This window comes from Dendrobates tinctorius, unplaced genomic scaffold, assembly GCF_039654945.1.
Source record: "Dendrobates tinctorius isolate UK_male_01 unplaced genomic scaffold, ASM3965494v1 ptg000028l, whole genome shotgun sequence".
NCBI lineage: Eukaryota > Metazoa > Chordata > Amphibia > Anura > Dendrobatidae > Dendrobates > Dendrobates tinctorius.
In genome coordinates, this window is record NW_027361696.1 from 54,443,922 (window position 1) to 54,468,070 (window position 24,149).

At 48.7% G+C, this 24,149-nt stretch overlaps 1 protein-coding gene across 3 annotated transcripts in view; it reads left to right on the forward strand.

Moving 5' to 3' along the window:
- GRIK5 (glutamate ionotropic receptor kainate type subunit 5) overlaps positions 1 to 24,149 on the forward strand; it is a 446,124-nt gene that overhangs the window by 388,862 nt on the left and 33,113 nt on the right. For all 3 annotated transcript variants that reach the window (XM_073570753.1, XM_073570754.1, XM_073570755.1), the window contains 4 exons: positions 227 to 400; positions 522 to 687; positions 824 to 1,049; positions 17,848 to 17,976. In XM_073570753.1, coding sequence (XP_073426854.1) covers positions 227 to 400; positions 522 to 687; positions 824 to 1,049; positions 17,848 to 17,976 — 695 coding nt within the window. The remainder of the gene's footprint in view (positions 1 to 226; positions 401 to 521; positions 688 to 823; positions 1,050 to 17,847; positions 17,977 to 24,149) is intronic.

The following is a 24,149-nucleotide window of genomic DNA, read 5'->3' on the forward strand; positions in this document are numbered from 1 at the left end:
AACAAATCATATTAGTTTTTTTTCTAGCTAGGTAATAATTAGTATGGAAGTAAAATGTCCGCTGTTTGGTTACACTGACAGAAACCTGTGCTACCATGTTAGAACCACAGCCCGTGAGCATGTGCACTATAAACTCCGCTGCTGTGAGGGAAAATACTGCAGCATTAGTCATACAGTCAGGTCCGTTGGTGGCATGGCCCTCACGTTTGCATTGTTTTGCCCTCAGATTGAGTCCTTATGAATGGTACAATCCGCACCCATGTCTGCGGGAGAGACATCACATCCTGGAGAACCAATACACGTTGGGGAACAGCCTGTGGTTTCCTGTAGGAGGGTTTATGCAGCAGGGGTCAGAAGTCATGCCCAGGGCGCTGTCTACACGATGCGTTAGTGGAGTCTGGTAAGTTCGGAGCCCCATTGATTGCCTTGTAGGTTCCCCCCTGGCATCAGCAACCCTAAGCTGTTCTCCTAGCTTTGCCTCTCCAGGATACAGACCATGTCATCCAGTGTTTCTCCTCTAGGTGGGCCTTCACTCTCATAATCATCTCTTCCTACACTGCCAACCTCGCTGCTTTCCTGACTGTGCAGAGAATGGAGGTCCCGATTGAGTCCGCCGACGACCTTGCAGATCAGACCAATATCGAGTATGGAACCATTCATGGTGGATCTACTATGACCTTCTTCCAGGTGGGTAAACTTGCTATCAATGTCAACTGCTCCCTTAAATTATGTCTATATGTATAGGGCCTTCATAAGTTTGTTGCTACAACCTCAATATCTGATTCCAATGGATTTCAATTTTAATTTTCCATTCCGTCGACAGAACTCGCGTTATCAAACCTACCAGCGCATGTGGAATTACATGAACTCAAAGCAGCCCAGCGTGTTCGTGAAGAGCACGGAAGAAGGAATTGCGCGAGTGCTAAATTCCCGTTACGCTTTTCTGATGGAGTCCACCATGAATGAATACCACCGTAGGCTCAACTGCAACCTCACCCAAATTGGGGGCCTACTCGATACCAAGGGCTATGGCATTGGGATGCCGCTAGGTGAGTGAATGGGACTGGCTGTCATTTGATCCAGTCCATCAGCCACATTAGACATCTGTGGCAGCCAAAGAGGAACCGTGAGTCGCCTCTTACATGACCGCATCCATGACTCTTCTTTTGATTTGCTGGCCCACTTCAATGTCACATGTGCCATCAGGTAAGAAGGTGGTTCTCACAGATTCCGTCCAGCAGCAGATTACTTATGTATCCAATTGATGGACTGGGTCTTGCAAATCGATTAGCGCCAACTCTACTTGTTCATCATTCCTTGAAAACGATTTTTCAGCTATCCCCAGAATAGGTGTAATGGTTAGACCAATGAGGAGGATCTCACCACTGCAACCACCACTGCTCTCATTCGACTATTTCCATATCTCCCCTAAAAAGCGGTATGAAGCTGCAACATTTAGCCTTGACCACCTCTTCTCCCAACATGTTGATGTACAGGGAGTATTGCAAGTAAGTCGGTTCCATTGTGCCGTTACTTGGCTCCATGTTATCAAGAGAATTTCCATTTTTCATGGCGAACAAGAAGCACATAGACGTACGTAAGACCCCCCACAGAATACTATGAGTGTTGCATTATACACTTTGCAGCTTGTACAAACATGTAATACAGAACTGAGCATGAGCTCTTAGCCCTGGAGGCACATTAATGCATTTGCAGAATGATAGATCTGTGAAAAATAAGGGATTATTAGAGAATGTATGCATAGATTAGCACTTAAAGCTCATGATTATGAAAAATGGCTTGCAGCTTGTTGTTGAACCCTTTCCTCCCTAACCTTCCCCCCTGCTCCCCATCATATACAGCAGTACCTCCCCATGCATGGTGCACCTTGAATTATTGCACATCTTGCTCTTATAGATTGGGTAGTTGGACCTGCTAGTAATAATACCACGTCAGAAGCCCACCAGCACTTCAGGGAACAGGAACTTGGAATAGGATCGAATATCTACTGTTATGGTGGATGAGTTATGTTGCTTAGCGGTACAGTAATTACATGTGGAGCTGAATCCATGTAACAGATCCAAACCTAGATGCCCAGTTTTATAGAATGTGCTCAGGATGCAACTGATTCCATAATTTATTGAATGGGTGGTATTTTTGGGCACCTTTTTCGCAGTGTTATTTGGGTGCTGTATGGTTACATACAACTGTATAACTTTGTAACAAATAGGTACCCCGAAAAAAGCATTAATAGAAAGTGCTACACATGGCACTATGCAGGAGCGTAACTGTAGTGGGTGTGTGGGAAGAAGGGCCCCCGCCGAGTGTCCGGGCCGGAACCAAGGGGACCGTCACCTAGGTTCCGGGGGAAACTGTTCCTGGGGGACAGAGCTCAGGGACGGATCGCTGAGATGGACAGATGGGCTGGGGGAGGAGCCAGTATAAAAGGGGCGGGAAACGCTAGTCACAGTGAGTCAGCAGACTGGGACAGAAGCAGCAGGAGACTGTGGGAGCGACTGAGAGCCAAAGCGACTTACCAGAGCCAGGAGAGACGTTCACCTAGGACATCAGAAGGACGGCGCCCAGACGACCGTCCGAGAGCCGCTGCCACCTCACCCCAGCCCGCGGTTGCCAGCGGCCGTTGCCACCCCACGTCAGCTCGCGGCTGCGTGCCCACTGTCGCTCGCAGCCGTTGCCGCCTCCAGCCCGCGGCTGTGGCCTGTCTCCCGCCACCCGCAGCCGCCCTGCTCTCACCCGTGGCTGCAGCAAGTCCAGTGCCGTCGGCGGCCACCACTGTCCCGCTCCGGTCCGCAGCAAGGGCTGGGCCGTTGCTCGCCGCGGATTCCCCGTTGCAGCTGTTAGCTCCCCCGCATCGCTGCTGCTTGCCCCAGTCCGTGGGCTGCGGGCTATCCGTCCAAGGACTCCTTCGGGGCCTGTGGTGCCTCAGTGTCACCGGAGCGTCGGAACACTCGACGACTACGTCATCTCTTCAGCGGCTGGGCCTAGCGGCTGCTACGCCGAAGAACCACCGTCCAGAACGCCGAGGGACGTCAGGACGGCTAAGTTGATTATATAGTTAAGGACCTGTAGTCGGCCATACCGCGGCCCTATAGTGACCGGCTTTCGCCGGACGTAGTCGTGTTCTAACCTGTTCGTGTTTGCTTGTATTGAGCCCCTGCGAGGGCAACTCTTGTTACCCCTTTGGTTGGTCAGGCTACCACTGAGGACAGTTACCTCCAGGCCTATAAACATTATTACAAACAGCACTAAACCGTCTCACGCCTCGTCACTGCGTCCTGCATACCTGCTAGTACCACATTTGGCGTAGTCGGCAGGATGCAGTCTCCAAGCGCAGACGGCGGTGCGCCCGACCAGAGTGGGGCTGTGGGTGCTGCCGATAATGGGGGGCCCCCGCTCCAGCATCTCTCTGGGGGCTATGCTAAGTAACTTGCCCTGGTTTTCTGGCTCCAACACACTGATGTGGAGCTGGACAGAGCGCATGCGGGGCCTCTTCAGCATGCATCCGATGACTCCTGATTTAGAGGCTGAGGTGGCCCTCATGGCGCTAGATGGGGAAGCCCGGAAGTCAGTGATGTTGAGACCCCCGGGACACCGCAACACCTTTGCCAGGGTCTTGCAGATTCTGGAAGAAACCCACGGGGATCCAACAAACGTGGGAGAGTTGAGGACCCAGTTGTTCAGTCGGATGCAGGGGGAGGGAGAGACCATCACCCAGTATATGAACGCTCTCCAGGAACTATACACAGCCATAGAGCGGAAGGACGGAGTAGGGCTAGGGCCCATCGACATTACCCTGCGTGACCTGTTAGTGACTGGACTCCGGGACCCGTTAATCAAGCAGGCATTGTGGGAGCAGATCCGAGTGAACCTACGCATAGCTTTCTCTGAGGTGGGGAGTCAGGCCCGGGTACGAGAGCAGGAGCAGGGGATGACCGTTCCCGTGGGGAAGGCCCGGGGCATGGAGGCTCCCATAAACATTGTCGGAGAGCCTCAGTGGATTGAGGAAGTGAGACAAGAGCTGAAGAGTATCTGGGGTGAGCTGGCCGAAGTGAAGAAGAGAATGGAGCCTGCGCCCGGCCGGCTTTGCGACAATCCCGGGCCCTGGGGGCCTCGCAATACCCGGGGTGGCTGGGCCTCACCACCCCGATGTTATGAGTATGGAGAACTGGGCCACTTTGCACGAGAGAGTCCGCGGCGTGGGAGATGCCCAACCCGGCGGATATTAAACTAGTGGGCTCCGGGCATGGGGAACGCCGCTCGGAGCCGGAAGCCACAACAAGGAGTGGTGGAAGTCCCGAAGATCTGGTCGCTAAGTGCCCAATAGTGTGGGCCGAAGTCGAGGGTCGTGCTGTACGGTTCCTAGTGGATACGGGGTTGCAAGTAGCGACCATGCCTGCAACTTACTTCCGGCAGCATTTCCCGGAAGCGGCAAGGCCCCAGTGGGGGCCCATAATACGACTAGTAGCCGTGAACCAACTGCCGGTTCCTGTCGCCACACTGGTGTGGCTCCAAATGACGTTGTGTGGTAAATCCCTCGGCCGCCGGGGAGTGGTCCTAACCCAAGAAGAAACGACCATCATCCAGTTATCTTGGGCTTAAACATATTACGGGAGTTCGGCAATCTACTCCTCAACGATCCCACGCAGGAGACCCTGAGTCAGTGGGGTTCTCGCACGGCCCAAGGGCAGGTATTCTAGTGGTTAGTGCGGGAGGCGCGAGTGCTCCAGGAGTGCCAGGAGGGTGAGGCGCTGGGCAAAGTCATCGCGCCGGCGGCTCCCCCGCTCGTGCTTCCTCCAGGGCACACAGTGGTGGCCCTGCCAATCCGCGCCCTGATGCCACTGGAGGGCGTGGAGGTGCAGGTGGAACCATGCTACTCAGAGCGCCTGCACCCTGGCATACTGGTAGCCCGCTCCCTGGCCATGGTGCGGGAAGGGACCATCCTGGTGCGTTGTGTCAACTTGGAAGACCAAGATATCGCCTTGAAGCCCCGGGCCGAAATGGCCAAACTAGTAAGGCCTTTGGAGGAGATGCTGCCGGACCCCGTGGTCCAGTTGAAGGTGCAGCCTGAAGATCCTTGGGCAGTAACGATACGGACCCTACAGACTGCCGTATCCTCGACCCAGGAGAAAGGTCAAGCCATCCTGGAGAGAATGCGGGCCGAACTTTCCGGCCTAGCGCCAGCCCAACTTCTCCAGGTAGAGACACTTCTCGGACAATATTACAGTGTCTTCGCCAGTCATGAGGATGACTTTGGATGTACCATGGCCATCACGCATGGGATCCCCACGGCAGGAGCGGCCCCCATCCGGGAGCGATATCGGCAAATTCTACCGCAGCTATACCAGGAAGTGAAAACCCTATTGGCTCAAATGCTTCGGAAGGGGGTCATACGAGAAAGCCAGAGCCCCTGGGCGGCCCCCATTGTACTGTTTCGCAAAAAAGATGCTACTCTGCGTTTTTGTGTGGATTACCGAAAGTTGAACGCCTGCACCATCAAGGACTCGTATCCACTGCCCCACATAGAAGTCTCTGTCCGCCTTGGGGAACGCAACGTACTTCTCGACTCTAGACCTGGCCAGTGGGTACTGGCAGGTGCCGATGTCGGAGGAAGACAGAGCCAAGACGGCATTTATCCTTCCCATGGGACTGTTCGAGTTTAATCGGATGCCGTTCGGGCTGGCCAACGCCCCAGAAACCTTCCAGCGGTTGATGGAGCGGTGTATGGGAGACCTCAACTTTCAAGCCACGTTGATATACCTGGACGATATCATCATCTGTTCCGCCACGTTCGAGGATCACCTGCGGCGGTTGGGGCAGGTGCTCGGCCAGCTGCAGAAGTACGGGTTGAAGGTAAAACCCCAGAAATGCCACCTGTTCCGCACCCAGATCGAATATCTGGGGCATACCGTCTCGGCGGAGGGTGTCAGACCATCCCTGGAAAAGGTTGCTGCCATCCAGGGATGGCCTACCCCCGAGACGGTGAAAGACGTGCGGGCTTTCCTGGGGTTGGCCGGCTACTATCGTTGGTTCGTAAAGAATTTTGCACGCCGAGCCTGAGCCCTGCAGGACCTGCTCAAGGGGACTCCAGCCGGGGCGAATGGACGGAAGGTCCAGTGGCAGCAACCGCAAGAGGATGTGTTTCAAGATCTCAAAGTCGCCCTCTCGAACGCCACGATATTGGCATATGCGGATTTCTCGCAACCGTTCATCCTTCATACCGACAGGAGCCTCCAGGGACTAGGAGCTGTGTTGTCACAGGCGCCGGACGGCTGAGAGAAAGTGATCGCCTATGGTAGCCGGTCGCTGCATGACTCCGAACGCAACCCGCACAATTACAGCTCCTTTAAGCTCGAGCTCCTTGCGGTAGTGTGGGCAATGACGGAGCGGTTCGCAGAGTACCTGGCGGGCTCCGAGTTGGTGGTGTGGACTGACAACAACCCACTAGCCCATTTGGAGAATGCCAAACTGGGGGCCCTGGAGCAACGGTGGGTGGCTCGGATGGCCAAGTTCTACTACAAGATCATCTACAAAAGAGGGGCTGAAAACGTGCACGCTGACGCACTCTCCAGAATCCGACACACCACCCCAGGGAGGAATCGAGACGACGAATTAGAAGAAGAGACGCTATTTGCTCTCACCACCGCCGCGCTTACAGCCACCGCACAAGAAGTGCCTCATCCGGGACTCTTAGGGGGAATGCTGGAACAGCCACGCGACAAGTGGATTCAGCAGCAGCAGGAAGATGGACAAATTGGACTCCTGCACCGATGGGTGGCCACCGGCAAATTGCCCACTGGCTCACAGAGACAGACTTTGACCCAGGATGTGTTGCTGATGTTGCGCCAGTGGGAGAAACTAGTCATCAAAAAGTGACTTTTATATCGGAAAGCCGTGTCACGAACAACGTCTGCTACAATATGGCAGGTGATCGTGCCCGGAACCCAACTCAGCCAACTTGCTCGGGAAGCCCACAAAAAGGGGGCTCACTTTGGTGCTCAAAAGACTTTGCAATGGGTGCAGGAGATAGTGTACCATCCACGCTTGCACACTGCTGTGGAAGAAGTTTGCCAAACCTGCCGCCCGTGCGAGTTCGCTAAACCTCCCACGCAACGAGCCCCGGTGCAGACAATTGTAACATCAGCTCCCCTCCAGCTCCTCACGGTGGACTATCTGACCATAGGTCCTGCCTACCAGGGGTATGAACATTGTCTCGTTATGATGGTCACCCCCACCCGAGACCAGACAGCGGAGTTGGCCGTCTAAGCGATTTGTAAAAACTTTATCCAAGTGTACGGCTGCCCGCAACGAATACATTCAGACCAAGGAGCATGCTTCCTAGGAAGAGTCATGGAAGAACTACATCATCTCTACGGTATCAATAAGTCGTGGACTACACCATACCACCCGCAGGGAAATAGAGCTTGCGAACGATTCAATCGGACACTAATCCAAATGCTGCGTACCCTGGAGAGTGACCGAAAGGCCCGCTGGCCTGAATACGTCCCTGAGCTGGTGTGGGTATATAATAACCGGGTGACTGGTTACACCACCTACTCATTGCTGTTTGGACGGGAAGGCAAAGGAATCACGGAAGTGGTGTTAAACCCGGAGGAACCCCAACCCTGGACCGGAGTATCCTCGTGGGTCCGAAACCACCGGCACCGGCTGCAGACCCTCCACCGAATCGTCCATACAAAGCTCCAGGATCTAGAACACCCGGGGGGAGTGATGCCCCCACCAATTGACTTCCAGACTGGGGATCGGGTACTCGTACTAGAGCAACGCCCCCAAAACAAGTTCGAACCACGGTGGGAGGAGAACCCGTACTGAGTGTTACGCCGAATGAGCCCCGACGGGCCTGTGTATGAAATACAATCCGAAGGAAGCGACGCACCTCTCACTCGTGTTGTGCATCGTAACATGTTATGGCCTTGTACGTCCACTGATCCCATGCGACCCGAACCGATCCCTCAGGTCCCCGACCCCCCGCCCACGGTCTGGGACCTGGACTATGAAGAGGACTCCTCAAACGCATCCGTGGGGCACCCAAGTAGTGACACTACAGTAGACCCGGGCACCCCACCAGAATTGACTATCCTACCACCATCCACCACCCCAGAGGACTCCACCATACCCGAACTTCGACGCTCCGAGCGATCAACAGCTGGCAAACCCCCTGAACGTTACGAACAGGACCAGTTCGTATGGCGACAAGGACTGTCGTCTCGAAAGACTAACCCGAGTCTACCAAAACCCTCGCCCGAGGACTGGCGAGCATACAGGACGGGGGAGTGTGGGAAGAAGGGCCCCCGCCGAGTGTCCGGGCCGGAACCAAGGGGACCGTCACCTAGGTTCCGGAGGAAACTGTTCCCGGGGGGGACAGAGTTCAGGGACGGATCATTGAGAAGGACATATGGGCTGGGGGAGGAGCCAGTATAACAGGGGTGGGGAACGCTAGTCACGGTGAGTCAGCATACCAGGACAGAAGCAGCAGGAGACCGTGGGAGCGACTGAGAGCCAAAGCGACTTACCAGAGCCAGGAGAGATGTTCACCTAGGACATCAGAGGGACGGCGCCCAGACGACCGTCCGAGAGCCGCTGCCCCGCTTCAACCCGTGGCCGCTGTGGCCTGCCCGCGGTCGCCAGCGGCCGTTGCCACCCGTCAGCCCGCGACTGCGGTCTACCCGCGGCTGTTGCCGCCTCGCTCCAGCCCGTGGCTGTAGGCCTGTCTCCCGCCAACCGCAGTCGCCCTGCTCTCACCAGTGGCCACGGCAAGTCCAGTGCCGTCAGCGGCCACCACTGTCCCGCTCCGGTCCGCGGCAAGGGCTGGGCCGTTGCTCGCCACGGATTCCCCGTCGCAGCTGTTAGCTGCACAGGTGGCCTGCCAATCGCCACCCCACATCGCTGCTTGCCCCAGTCCGGGGGCTGCGGGCCATCCGTCCAAGGACTCCTCCTGGGCCTGTGGTGCCCCGGTGTCACCGGAGCGTCAGAACGCTCAAAGACTACATCAACTCTTCAGCGGCTGGGCCCAGCGGCTGCTACGCCGAAGAACCACCGTCCAGAACGCCGAGGGACGTCAGGACGGCTAAGTTGATTATATAGTTAAGGACCCGTGGTCGGCCATACCGCGGTCCTATAGTGACCGGCTTTCGCTGGACGTAGTCGTGTTCTAATCTGTTCGTGTTTGCTTGTATTGAGCCCCTGCGAGGGCACCTCTTGTTACCCCTTTGGTTGGTCAGGCTACGACTGAGGACAGTTACCTCTAGGCCTATAAACGTTATTACAAAAAGCACTAAACCGTCTCGCGCCTCGTCACTGCGTCCTGCGTACCTGCTGGTACCACAGGTGCACGGGGTGCATTTGCCCCTGAACTCCCGAGGTCTTCTGGCTCTTATGTAAAGATCAAAATTATTTAAGAGAGTCTGTCACCCCCAAAATGCATATTAAACTATCCATACATTTAGATAGGGGGCTTAGCCCCTACAAAAATCATACCAGCGCTACGTTTTAGCGGTACATTGTCTGAGAAAATTAGTTTTAATTAAAATGCAAATGAGGGGTCTCCTGTGCACCCTTGGTGTGGTTATGCCCCCCTAATTTGCATTTCGAGGACTTCTGCCTTTTGTAAAAGCGAGTGCTGCCTGAAGTCAGCCCGATTGTTTCCACTAAGTGCACTGACACTGCCTGAGCCTGAGCAGTGCAAAATGGTATCAGTGGGCTTTCTCCTGCCTGGCTACTCGCTGAAGTGAGCACTGACTACAGAGAGGAGCCAAGGAGGAGAACACACTGGCCCTGACACTGTGTGCTCATGACTGGCTTCAGGCAGTGTCACTGCACATGCACAGCCAGTGTTAGTGCGCATGCATAGACATGCTGGCTGCGTTTGGGTAGCTTTTGCTCTGGGCAAGTGAGTACTGTCAATCAGGAATGAGAACAGTCCCCAAAATGCAAACAGAACAATGAGCCCTTGGCCATTCCAATGTGCACCGAAGACCCCTCATTTGCCTTTTAATTAAAAGTAATTTTCTCCAGCCCTATATCACTAAAATGTACAGTGCTGGTATGTTTCTTATAAGAGCTAAGTACAGCTCATTTAATATGCATTTTTTGGGGGGAAAGTTGGAAACCTGATACTTGGGGGTCCCGTTCGGAGAGCTTGCATTGGGTCTCATTTACATTGCAGGCACTACTCAACCTATACTAAAATTGGACCTAAAATCCAAAATGCTGTTGGTTATTTGGCATGCTTTACAAGCACTCAGAGCAGCAAAGACCACGCTGTGGCATGCTGGGGGTTAAGCGGAATATCCATTTCGAGTCTTGACTACATCTGTATTGTCAATAGCGTAAATCAAGCGATTCCTCGAGGGGGTTAGCGTCTAAATTCTTGCCGAGACGTCTTCTCTAATTTTGATGTACATCTGTCTGATCGAGTCACAATTTGCATTAACCCGCAGGAGTCGACTGCTGCATTTAGTGTCAATCAGTGGCAGAGAAGGGGGGATGGGTTTCTTCCGCCTCTTCTGCCTTGGGCCCAAAAAAATGTTCCGAAAATCAAATGTGACCGGGTCTTGCTCACAGCACGCCATCGTCAAGAATGCAGACACAATGCGCTGCGCTCACGTCAGCGATCACACACTTAATAAGTCCAGCGGCATAGTATCTCCTTGCAGAAATGCTGCACTCCCATAATGCACCATGACACTGCATAACCACTATGCACCTGGACTCACACTGTGCGGAAATACTGCTCCCTCCAGACCTGGCTCCTTGCTCCACTGATTTCTCCACTCTCGGCCTGTGCATTAAATGTCTCGAATTTGGTGGTGATGGATGACCCGAGTGGTTCGTCTAGTGCTATTCTTTGGAGCTTGGCAGGCTTTTCAATCAAATCGCCACCCTGCCACCCTTGTGATAGGAATGATGCCTGCCAAGAGCAGAAGCAACATACAATATACTGCTTGCTGCAATGTAACGTTGGCCTCAATGTGAAGAGCTCGGGCTCCCTCTGGTGGAATCGATTACGTGACTTCAGACCTGTCTAGTACATTTTCAGATTCAATGAGAATAATTTTATCTCAGACTTTTTTTAAAAATTACATTTTAAAGAGGACCTATCACTAGGTCAAAAGTGAACCATTTGTGATCTAATATTATGCCCGCTACTCCCATGATTACACAGTTTTTTGTTTTTTTTTAAATCCGCCAGACGGTTCCAGAGTTATGAGACTTTTTTTTACTTAGTGCTAAGTTTTATGGTCTTTATGAAGGGGAGTGGCTCACCAGATCCTCTTGGGCGTGTCATCAGGCTGCTCTACATAATTATCCTGTGAGCCCCGCCCCATTGTAAAGACCATAGAAATTTAGGAGGCCCATATCTTTGGAACTGTATGATGGATTTTAGAAAAACAAAAAAGTAGTAGTAGAATAAGAGCAAAAACTGGACACTTTTGAACAGTTGACATGTCCTTTTAAAATCCAAATGAGAAATGATTGAATATTTTTGATCAGCGTGTCATCACAACCAGGGGGATAGCTATGAGGGATTCATAGTTGCCAGCAATTTAAAATACTTTCCAGACTGTCATGTATTTTAAAGCTTGTTTTTTTAACAATTTTGGCAAATTTTTGGATCTCACACACTGTTAAAAACCCTATTAAAATGGGCATTCTTGCATGGTTTTGCCCTTAGTGGTGGGATTTTAGCATCTTTAGTTCACCATTTTGGCAAGAATGGAGGCAAAGAAGTAGCAGGCACAGCCTGGATATGGTGTCGAAGAGAGCCAAGGTTGCCTCCACCATGTAAGATAATAAAGTAACTTGGCACTCAACTGAATGAGCCTTTTCAAGACAAGGTTTTTATTTGGCAGTCACAATAAGACGTTTCAGCCTACAATTGGCATTCGTCAGTCTGCCGACTGCTGTATATAATGAGAGTAGAATGAAAAACTGTGTGTAAGTTCCTATTATGAGACAGTGGTTTGGAAACTACTGCAATATCCCACCGTCTATGAGGCGTATTGTGTTCTAGTAAATCGAGGAGAAATTAATATTGGTCATGAAGATTGAATCTATGAGGCTCTGTGCCTGTAGGAATATATGCCTGGTTAGTACAGGTTAATGCCTGTTGTTGCTTTATCAGGCTTGTATTGGAAGAGCAGGTTTCATGCAGCACTGTTGGCGTTTTACTAGGCTTGTATTGAAGGGTCAGGTTACATATGACGCATGCAGGTGTAGTGCCTGGGCGTGTAGACCTGAACGCAGTATCCGCTGCTAGCCCTGACGTCTACACTCCCAGGCACTACACCTGCATGCGTCATATGTAACCTGACCCTTCAATACAAGCCTAGTAAAACGCCAACAGTGCTGCATGAAACCTGCTCTTCCAATACAAGCCTGATAAAGCAACAACAGGCATTAACCTGTACTAACCAGGCATATATTCCTACAGGCACAGAGCCTCATAGATTCAATCTTCATGACCAATATTAATTTCTCCTCGAATTACTAGAACACAATACGCCTCATAGACGGTGGGATATTGCAGTAGCTTCCAAACCACTGTCTCATAATAGGAACTTACACACAGTTTTTCATTCTACTCTCATTATATACAGCAGTCGGCAGACTGACGAAGGCCAATTGTAGGCCGAAACGTCTTACTGTGACTGCCAAATAAAAACCTTGTCTTGTAAAGGATCATTCAGTTGAGTGCCAAGTTACTTTATTATTCACTTTGGTCTGGGTAACCTACTTGTGCACCCTGTAGTAGTGCCACGCTATACTTTACACGATTTTCTCCACCACGTAAGAGACACCAGTGTTATAAGCAGACAAATCATAGAATCATAGAATGGTAGAGTTAGAAGGGACCTCCTGGGTCATCTTGTCCAACCCCCTGCTCAATGCAGGATTCACTAAACCATCTCATATAGATGTCTGTCCAGCCTCTGTTTGAAGACTTCCATTGAAGGAGAACTCACCACCTCTCGTGGCAACCTGTTCCACTCATTGATCATCCTCACTGTCAAAAAGTTTTTTCTAATATCTAAACTGTCTCCTCCCATTCAGTTTCATCCCATTGCTTCTAGTCTTTCCTTGTGCAAATGATCCTTCTACAATGTGACAACCCTTGAGATATATGTAGACAGCTATTATGTCTCCTCTCAGTTTTCTTTTTTGCAAGCTAAACAGTCCCAAATCCTGTAACCGTTCCTCAGAGGACATGGTTTGCAGACCGGTCACCATTCTGGTCGCTCTTTTCTGAACTTGCTCCAGTTTGTTGATGTCCTTTTTAAAATGTGGTGCCTAAAACTGGACAAAGTATTCCAGATGAGGTCTGACCAAAGAGGAGTAGAGGGCAATATGGTCGGTGATGAGCTGTTACAGATTATGCATTGGGGTCCAGGAAAATCAAGTGGCAGGAGAGTCAGAATAGGCCCCAATATATATGATGGTCAGGCAGGCCCAGTGAAATCGGTGTTTCTCCGACCTTCATCTGATGTATCTGGGGGGCCTCTAGTAGTTCTTCTTTTATACCCGTAATGTGAAATGCCAACCAGGGTCTACTTTTCTGTGACTGACCTTGACGGCTATGATAGGCCATGTAGAAATTGAAATAAACAGACTGCACTGCCATAATTATGGTGCTTTATATCCCTTCTACAGTGTTGATGGATAAATTAAAGCTCATAGGAGTAGAGTTGGTGCGAATGCATTCGAACAACCAGGTTCATCGTCCGCAACAGTAATCTGACTGTTGAATTCCACTCCTGTGAACCACCTCTTACCCACAACATCTGTGGCTCTTCTTTTGATTTGTCGGCCTGGTGAATCATTACATGTGCAACACAATGCAACAGTGGCATCATGCCATGACGGCTAGTCAAAAGAAAAGCTGCGGATGTCGTCAGGTAAGAGGTTGTTCTCGCGGCTCCCGTCGAGTGGCCGGAGATTACTGTTCTGGCCATTGGACCAAATCGATTTGCACCAACCGTACATGGTAGCTTTAAAGACAACCATATTGTTGTCACTCAGATGTAAATGAGACCAAATTTTTAGCAAATTCAATAAAGTCCTTGAATTTTTGAGTCTAGGATAAAGTTCTTCACCTTGACCCAAAAATTGGAGAATCTTCTCTCAACCAAATTAAAGCAACTAACTCGGCCCTATCGACGTGAACCTTGTGAAGATGCCAAAAGCTGGAAACTGTTTTTTTCCCCTTCTTTATCTCCAGGAATATTAGGGGTGGTTTGTTATTGTCTAATACTGCTTATTAATTCTTTTTTCACTGTTGCTTTCCTTTCAAACTGTTTAATTTAATTGCTTTCTGGCAGATGGCCACCCTTACTGGGAACTTTTTTCGACCATCTGGGTTGATGGCGCATCAATGTCCCCATCAAGTACAGTAATTAAGACCGCACAAGCCGGGGAACTGTAGAGAATAGACCAGGCCGGCAGCACAGAAGTATAATAGAAGCAGGTGGTAGGACGTTGTGTTGAATGCCAATAATTCGAAAGTTCCTTCGTGCAAGGAAGACATCAATCCTGAGTCAGGAGACGTCTCCTTAATGTTAATGTTACATCAAAGGCTTCAAAAATTGTACCCGGCATTTTTACCATTTGATAAATTGAGATCCATCGAATTTTCACTGATAAGACTTGCCCTATGGGGCCATAAGAATGTATTGGTTCGAGGTTGTCTTCCCCTTTGGTTTCATGTACCGACCAATGGAGCAAACTCTGTGAGCCCACCCTAGATCATCCAGAAGGAAGGTGGGTGTTCATAGTTTGGTGAATGTCCTTAGTCATGTTTTAAAGTGTTTGTCCACTATTGGAAAACTCCTTATTAATGGTCATAGAGAGGTAAAAAAGAAAATAATGTTGACCTTGCAGATTGGCTACTACATGCTTAGCGACATTCCCCTGGCATTATCCTCCGGCAGGGGCATTAGTGAGTGCAAAGCCAATGAGCGGCTCTAACAGAAAGTTAATGCCAGGAGACTGACAGCTCTGAGCATGGAAGAGAGGCGCCAGCCCAGGTAGGGAGTATAGTTTTTTTCTCCACCTCCCCACCTCCCCAAAGATCTTGTCCAATAGTGAGCAAGCCCTTTATGGCTCTTTTATATTTGGAACATTGACTTGATGGGTAGGTACCTATAGGTGGCACTAGAGACAGTTTTCATCCTCCTTGAGGAGAGCAAATTTGCATCTTTTTTTCCCATGGAGTATTGCTTGTATGACTCCCAGTCCCAGCAGGATCTCTTCAATGAGAACCAAATTCCGTTTTGTTCTTATACACACATGATCAAGAGTTTTTTGCAAGTCGTCCTATAAGCAATATACCCTAATAGCTACTGTAGAGATGGGCTCCAATGTCACCTCCCAGTGGGGGTCCTATCTGCCAGACCTTTGAGACCCAAAGTGGTTGGACAAGTCAGAAGAGCACCAATGTGTCAATTACTGAGCTGATGGTTTACATTGGGCAAGTAGATCTCTTGGATTTGGCAGATTGTGTCACTCATCTCTACCTTGGTACAAGTTCAGGATCATGGTGCTGTAAAACATTCTTTCCATGAAACTTGAGTTGTGCCTTCTCACATTACAGTTGTGTCCATCCTTACTTTTCCTCTTAGCCTGACCTATCTTAAGATGACCAGCTTTGAAAATACAAATTACTAGCTTGGCCTGTGCGAAATTTTCGCACATTGGTCATGGGGGGCGCAGGCAATTTCAGAAAAAAGTTAGCTGGTCAAATGTAAATGTATTTCATGAGCTGATAGGTATTTATATACTGTAAGTAGATTGGTAATACAATAAATTATTTTGATAATGCTTGATGTGCCACCTGCAGGTCAATGTGTCTTTCTGCAGGTTTATGAAAATGAATCTTTAAACTGTATTTAGTGATAAAATTGTGAATGTGTGGTTTGTTTGGCTGTTTTCTTGCTGAAGGGAGCAAGTTTACCTTTCAAATGGTGTAATATTTGTGTGTGTGTGGGGCAAAGTAATCAGCGAAAAAGCAGTGCATGTTTACAAATGTGTTGGTAGTGTGCTTTGGGGTACTGTGGTGCTACCTGCAGGTCATTTTTCCTTACTGCAGGTTTATGAAAATTAATGTTTAAACTGTATTTTGTGATCAAATAGTGGATGTGTGGTTTGCCTATTTTCTTGCTGAAGGGGGCAAGTTTACCTTTCAAATGATGTATCATTTGTGTGTGTGGGTGCAGTATTAACGGGGATACAAAGGAATCACCGAAAAACAGTGTTTACAAATAATAGAATAGATTTTGAGATACTCTGTTAGGAGATGTTTACGCTTTATGTAGTCACCTAGTGGTTGTCAAGTGCACTGCAGCTTTTTTGCAATTTTGCTAGTCGTAGTTGAAAAAGGAAGGATGGACACATCTGTATGTATACACTACTAGCTGAAGAACACGGCGTTGCCCGGGCATAGTAACTAACTGTGGTTAGTTATAACAAATTATAATGATAATACTCCATCCCATAGTCCAGTGCCCATATAACCATCATACATATCTGCCATCCCATAGTCCTGTGCCCATATACCCATCATACATATCCTCCATTCTATAGTCCCTTGCCCATATACCCATCATACATATCCTCCATCCCATAGTCCCGTGCCCATATACCCATCATACATATCTGGCATCCCATAGTCCCGTGATTATCCTCAATCCCATAATCCAGTACCCATAAACCCATCATACATATCTTCCATCCCATAGTCTCGTGCCCATATAAACATCACACATATCCAGCATCCCATAGTCCCGTGCCCATATACCCATCATACATATCCTCCATCCCATAGTCCAGTCCCCATATACCCATCATACATATAATCCACCATCCCATAGTCCTATGCCCATATACCCATCATACATATAATCCTCCATCCCATAGTCCAGTGCCCATATACCCATCACACATCCTCCATCCCATAGTCCCATGCCCATATACCCATCGTATATATCCTCTATCCCATAGTCCCGTGCCCATAGTCCTATCACACATATCCTCCATCCAAGTTCCGTGCCCATATACCCATTATGACATCATCTTCGCCATGGCAATCATTTTGACATCATCATTGCCTTGGCAACCTATTATGACATCATCAACACCATGGCAACCATTATGACATAACCATCATCATTGCAACCTATTATGACATCATCGTCGCCATGGCAACCATTATGACATCATCTTCTCCATGGCAACCTTTATGACATCATCGTTGCCATAGCAACTATTATGACATCATCGTTGATACATACACTCGTTTTTATATAGATAAGGGTTATATGGATACTGTAAGGGTGCAATAAGGAGGTATAGAGTGCCAAATTGTAGGGTAAAACGGTAAAGCATGATCTGGTTGAGACTCTTACACTACCAGACAATTTCCAGAATTACCAACCTGCCTTGAATACTACTGAAGGGGAGTCTTAAAGACTCACACCTGTGGTGGGCACTGGGCATCCAAGGCTGGATGATATGTACAGGAAGGGCAGGTGTAGACAGATGTCATCTATTGGTTTAGATTTTGGTAATTTAAAGGAATACAGAATAAGAAAAACATGGCTGGTTTAATCCTGTCCCTGGCATGGGGCTATTTCTAGTATTGCAGCTTAGCTCCATCTTAGGAAGTAGGGTTCATCTGCAATACCATACCCATCTGGTGAACAAGTTTGGCGCTGTGCTTACAAAAAAAGAGTCATTTTTTAGGAGTGATGCCCAGTTCAGAAATGTTGATAATTTTGTAAAGCCAAATAGAAACTCATCCCCTTCTCTTACCAGAATCTCCATACAGGGACGAGATCACTCTTGCAATCCTCCAACTTCAAGAGAATAATCGCTTGGAGATCTTGAAACGCAAATGGTGGGAAGGCGGAAAGTGCCCTAAGGAAGAAGACCACCGTGCAAAAGGTCAGTGATATCTTGGTCAATGCAACAAGAAAATCTTCCGATGACCTGTGAGTTCCTCGTCTTGTGATCATCTCTTCTCTCTTTTCATCTCTTTGGGTTTCATTTTCATCCCATTGTCTCTTCGTCAGGGTGGACTAGGGAGACATCGGGAACATCTGTCAATCTCATCAAGTCTCATTCTGGTAATGCACCTTTCACTGTCTGGTACTGTCCTTATGATTGTGACTTCTATAACTTCCATCTATGATGCACACATTTCTCACTTATATTCTTCCTCCTTTTCTTCCACTTCCCACCATGTGTCCTAACTCATTTCCTAATCAATAGATGATAACTATCGTATGGTAACACAGTAGACATATATAGGTGCCTTGGGTATACAATTTCCTTTTAAAGGAGCTTAAAAGAAGACCTGGATTTTGATACTGAGGATCCTCTTCCTTGTCCTTTCCGGGACCACAGGGCCAAGTCCTCGCCTTTGGGTTTGGAAGCAATACTGCTCCTCAGGGGAGGAGATTCTTGTACTGGCCATCAAATAGCAAAGGAATTTAGTGGCACAAGTGCTGGACCCCAATTGTTCAAGTGTTTGGCACCTGTATGTGCTGTCTCTGAAGGCCATGACTAATATATCATATAAGAATATATAGATGACTTTTGCTTGCAGCTCCAGTGAACTCCAGTCTATCCTATCTTCAGCGTCACCAGCAAGACGCACAGTTTTGCCGGTCACCATAGGCACCTCCAAACCTGACAATTGCAGACCTCCACCCATGTTCCAAGCTAATAAAAAAAAATACTTATGTACCGTATATACTCGAGTATAAGTCGACGTGGCTTGCTTACACGTCATCAGAAAATTCCGTCTGAGGCTGTGATATCCGGACAAGTTGTGGTTGCTATGTACAGAAGCGCCCCCACTGCTTGTCTGTAACTGTCATTGCTGGGTAGCAGATCTTCTCCCTCCATCTTTAAGTAGGACGGATCCATTTGTGTTGACGCACCTTTGGCTTCTGACATTCCAAACTGGTTTAGGATTGTGGACTTTTTAGAACTTTGGTTAAGAGGAAAACTCCCATATTCCTCTCTCTGTATTTGGATTCCGAAATAATATGTCACATTTCCAAGGTCCTTAGTCTCAAAGCGCTGGTTAAGGCTACTTTCACACATCAGGTTTTCGGCGTCAGGCGCGATCCGGCGTCGTGCCGGAATGCCGGATCCGGCAAATGTTTTGTAAAACCTGATGTGCCGGATCCGGTTTTCTGCCGGATCCGTCTTGTTCTTGACAGACAAAACCGGATCCGTCTCATCCGGTTCATCCGTTTTTCTATCCGTTTTTCGACGGATTACGCCGGATCCGGTTTTTAAAATTGACCCTTGTGGCCTTCCGAACGGGATTGGCTACTGGAAAACTATATATAGCATGTTCCTACAGCCCTTCTTTGACAGGTTGTAGAGGAGAAAGTGCAGGTTGGAGAGAAGAGCAAGTTACTGGCGAAGATGGATGTTGTCATTGGAAATATTACCACTAGAAGTTCTGTGACGGTTTCAGTAATGAGGGACAATTTTGCACTATACTTTATGTCACCTCAAGGCAGAGTACACTGGCAGGATGACAGAGTGTGAAAGATTTGTGCCCTAACCAAACTTGTGTACCTTCTGGACCAACAGTATATACCTTTGCCAACCAAAGTTGGCTATCTTGTCATGGTCTTACTATTTTTAGCTTTAGGCCACAGGTGTGTACCTGGTTGTGTTTTATGCAAAGTATTTCACCTTTTAACAAAAGTTGTGTACATTGTTAGGAAATCACCAACAATAAACACAACTTTTCAGGTGAAATACTTTGCTTCAAACACAACCAGGAACACAACTGTGGCAAAAAGCTAAAATTTACCCACAGTTATATACCTGGTTTTGAATACCTTTTTACCTTTTAAATACCCTGTATTTAACCTTTTTTTTAAACATATTTCGCCGCAGAAAGAAATGACAGACAACCAGTGTAAACAATAATTTAACTTTTATTTAAAATATTTTTTTTTGTGTAAACTGTTTTTAAAGTTAAAAAAACTTTTTTAATAAAGGTTTGAAACCAACCAAATGGGCATTTTTATTACAAAAAAAACATTATAACTCGGTGTAGTGTGGGGTGGAAATACTGCTGGAGGGGCTGCGGGACACTTCGACAATGGGAGTGTGGAGAGAGGACTGGGATCGTGGTGGGGAAGGAACAGTTAGAGGTGATGGTGTGGAAAAAGCTACAGAATGGGTGGACATGTGGGAGGCAGAAGAGGTGGTGGGCGGTGGAGTGGAGGGTTGGGCAGGGACTGTAGGAGCAGATGATGTTGATGGAAAGTTGTATGGGGAAGGAGTTTGGTACGGGGAAGGAGTTTGGTACGGGGAAGGAGTTTGGTACGGGGCAGGTTGCTGGAAGTGGGGAGATGTCTGGTACTGGGGAGGTTGCTGGTACTGGGAAGGTTGCTGGTACTGGTGAGGTTGCTGGTATGTAATAGGAGGGGGAGGATGGAAAGTGGCTGGAGGGGGTGCAGATGTAATAGGAGGGGGAGGATGGAAAGTGGCTGGAGGGGGTGCAGGTGGAGGAACTACAGTGGTGGGAGGTGGAGGTTGGGAGGTAACCTGCTGTAGAGCACCGTGGCACGAATGCATTACATGCATCTGCTGGGTAGGAGATAGTGTTGCCATGCGCTCCACAACAGACCTGAAAAAGGTGTGGTTTGGCGAAGATCTTGCTTCTGAATGCATGGTTTGCAGAAGTGTCTTCACCTCCAGAATGCTGGAGTTGATCTGCTGAAAGCCTGCGGAGATTTGCTCTGACAAGACTTTTAGACAGTTCTGGAAAGATGCATTCAGATGCAAGAACTCTGGCGCATAACTCTTTTCCTGACCCCTCTGCCGCTGCCGCCCAGTACCCGCAGGTGTACTAGAGGTGGCAGGGACAGAAGGGTGGGGTAAAGGGAAAGCGATCTCCTCACCAGCAGCTTCATGTAATGTAGGCGGCCACGATGCTCCTGTGCTGGTGGATGGGACAGATGGGTCGAATGTGTGGGAAGGCTGGGAAGGTGCAGATGTACCGGGGCGGTCGAAGTGTCCCTCGGTGCCGGTCTCCTCAGGGATCGCCTCAGAAGGGTCCAATCGTGCAGGCTCCCGAGTGCTGCTCACCGTGCTGTGGAATAAAGAGAAAAAAAAACAATTAAAATACTGACATGGTATGGCCCTGGCTGAAAAAAAAAAGTTACATCTAACATTTTTTTTCACATGTGGTGTGTAATATTTACCTTCTAGTGACCATTGTTTCCCGGAGGAACGACAGGGCTTGTGCGTACTTGTACTTGCTCCTGCGTCCTCCAGATCCACTCGGGGCCCGCATCTCTTTATTGAACTCCTTCTTGAAACGATCCCTCACAGACCGCCACCGATTCACAATTCTGTTCCCTGAAACGAGAAAGGAGTGGTTAGTATACAACATCAGTGTTTCACAAACTCCAGTCCTCATGGTCCCCAGGGGTCATGTTTTCAGGATTTCCATAGTAAATAGAAATCCTGAACACATGATCCGTGGGGACCACGAGGACTGGAGTTCGGGAAACACTGGTTTACATCAAGCAACCGGTACTGTATATACTTACGCTCTTTAATCTGGGCCCGAACATCGAGGTCCTCCCAGCGGCCCACAAGGAGCGAACAGATTTCCTCCCAGAGTCGTCGGGTAACGATAAGGTCAGCGTGGCGGCGGTCAGCCATATTCCAGAGCGGCTCCCTTTCTCTGACGAGATCGATGAGGTGGTCCACATCGAGTCCTCCATCCTCACCGTCAGAGTCGGGAGCACGCTGTGAAGGCTGTTAAAGAAAAAGACAAAAATAACATAATTAGCCTCCACAAAAGAAATGAAATAAAAAGTGCAAAAAAACAAAGCAAAAATATTTATACTTGCACGCTGGTGACCGCCGCGTTGCTGTCGCCGACGACCCTGGGAGGCACTGCGAGGACCTCTTGGCCGAGCACCAGATTGGGAAGACTAGAGAAGAAAACAAAAAATGTTATGTCTTTGGATGTAGGCATTTGTTTGCTGTGTGTGGTCTGCAGAACATTGTTTTCTATGTGTTGTGTGTAGTGTGATGTTGTGTTTCTGCGTTTGATGCAAAAAACTTACCAATTGTGAGCCCACTCCAAGTGTCTGTCCACCCCTTCCTTCTTCTTCTGGGAGCTCCTCTTCATCTTGTGAATCCTGTTTTGAAATAAAAGGCAATGAATAGACATATATTACAGAGATGATGGATTTTGGAAATAAAAACTTACCGTCAAACGCTGACGATGCGAGGGAGGGCTCCCAGAAGATGATGTGCTGTCTTCCTGGTGGCCACACTCCATGCCTGTGGGTGGTGTTCCAGCTGCTGCCATTGCTGCTGCTGCTGCTGCTGCATCTATTGGGCGGCTGTTGAATAAAGAGAAACAAAGGGCCAATGAATATCTTGATATTCAATAGCCCTAGTTTGGAGGAATGGGGGATTTGATAATTACCGTCTCTCATCTGCTGCTGGCCTCCCCTCCTCAGCATGTTCCATTTGCTGCTCCATTTGGGGTGGTGGTGGTGCTGATGGTGCTGCAGTGGTCTCCTGCCTTCTCCTGCTGCGCTTGGTTGCTTTCTTGGGTGGCATGTTGGGTGTGGCTGTGGGTCCCACTGTCTTGCTTTTATATATGTCTTGTGGGCAGAGCTACTGAGCATGCTCAGACCAAAAAAAACGGATCCGGCCACCGGATCCGGCTTTCGCCGGATCAGGCGCATTGCGGCGCTCATAGGCTTTCATTGTGTGAAAAAGCCGGACGCGCCGGATCCGGCGTGTCCGGCTTTTTCGCCGGAGACAAAAAACGTTACAGTAGCCGTTTTTTCCAGACGCCGGATCGCGACACATTGCCGGATCCGGCGAAAACCGGATGAAACGCATGGCCATCCGGCGCGATCCGGCGCAAATGCAAGTCAATGGGGGGGAAACCGGATCCGGCATTGCATTTCGCCGGATCCGGTTTCTGTCAAAAGCGCCGGATCGCGCCTGACGGCGAAAACCTGATGTGTGAAAGAGGCCTAAGAATTTCACCTAGCTTTCCAATTTCTTTTTCATTGTGGTAGCTCAGTAAGCTCCCATGTCTGGAGTTCATGGAGGGACTCCATCTCTTCATTAGCGGCATTTATCCACTTCTGCTTCTTGTGGACAGGCAGTTTTTGCATCTCTTGCGATGACTGTGGGTTTGGTTCAGGAAGTGTTCTGACCATATAAGAAAGGCGTCTAGCTGAGATACCTTTGTTTGGCCTTTCTGATCTCCTGACTGGAGGTTGACTTGGTTCTTCTGTGTCTTCCTTGGTGGCTTCAGAGCTTATCCACACTTTTCTTTTTTGGCATCTGGGTTTTGTGGTTGAGATTCTTGTTCTTGCTTCTTAGGTTGAATAACTGGTGTAACTTCATGGAATTTGAACGATACAGAGTATTCATCAATCACTACATCTCTGATGATTGTTACTGTGTTGGTCTATGGGTGCAGGATTCTGTATCCCTTTTGGTTATAGCCCACCAGGACTCATTGCTTTGCATGTGATTCCCACTTGGAACGTTTTTCTTTGGGAACATACATAAACGTTTTGCTTCCAAATATCCTGAGGTGCTTCAGGTTAGGCTTCTCGCAGTTCCATAGCTCATATGGAGTTTTATTTGTGGCTTTACCTGGCACTCTGTTTTGAAGATAGCAAGCTGTCATGATGGCTTCTCCACAATACGTTGTAGGTAGATTCGCATCAAACAACATACATCTTCCACTTTCACAGAGTACGGCTCTTTCTCTCTGCAGTGCCATTTTGTTCTGGGTTGTATGGAGTGGTAGTCTGGTACACGATTCCATCCTTTTTCAAAGTGGTTTGCACCTTACCACTTGTATATTCGGTTCCATTATCTGCACACAGGGCTTTTGGCATTCTTCCAAATTTGTTAAACATTAGCAAACAGCAAGATATTCTTCAAGTTTCTGCGGAAATTCATCCTTACTGCGAAGCAGGTAGGCGACTGTATATCTGGAGTAGTCATCAATAAATGTGAGAAAATATCTCTTCTTGCTAGGAGTTTGAACACTCATTGGACCGCATACATCTGTATGTATCAGATCC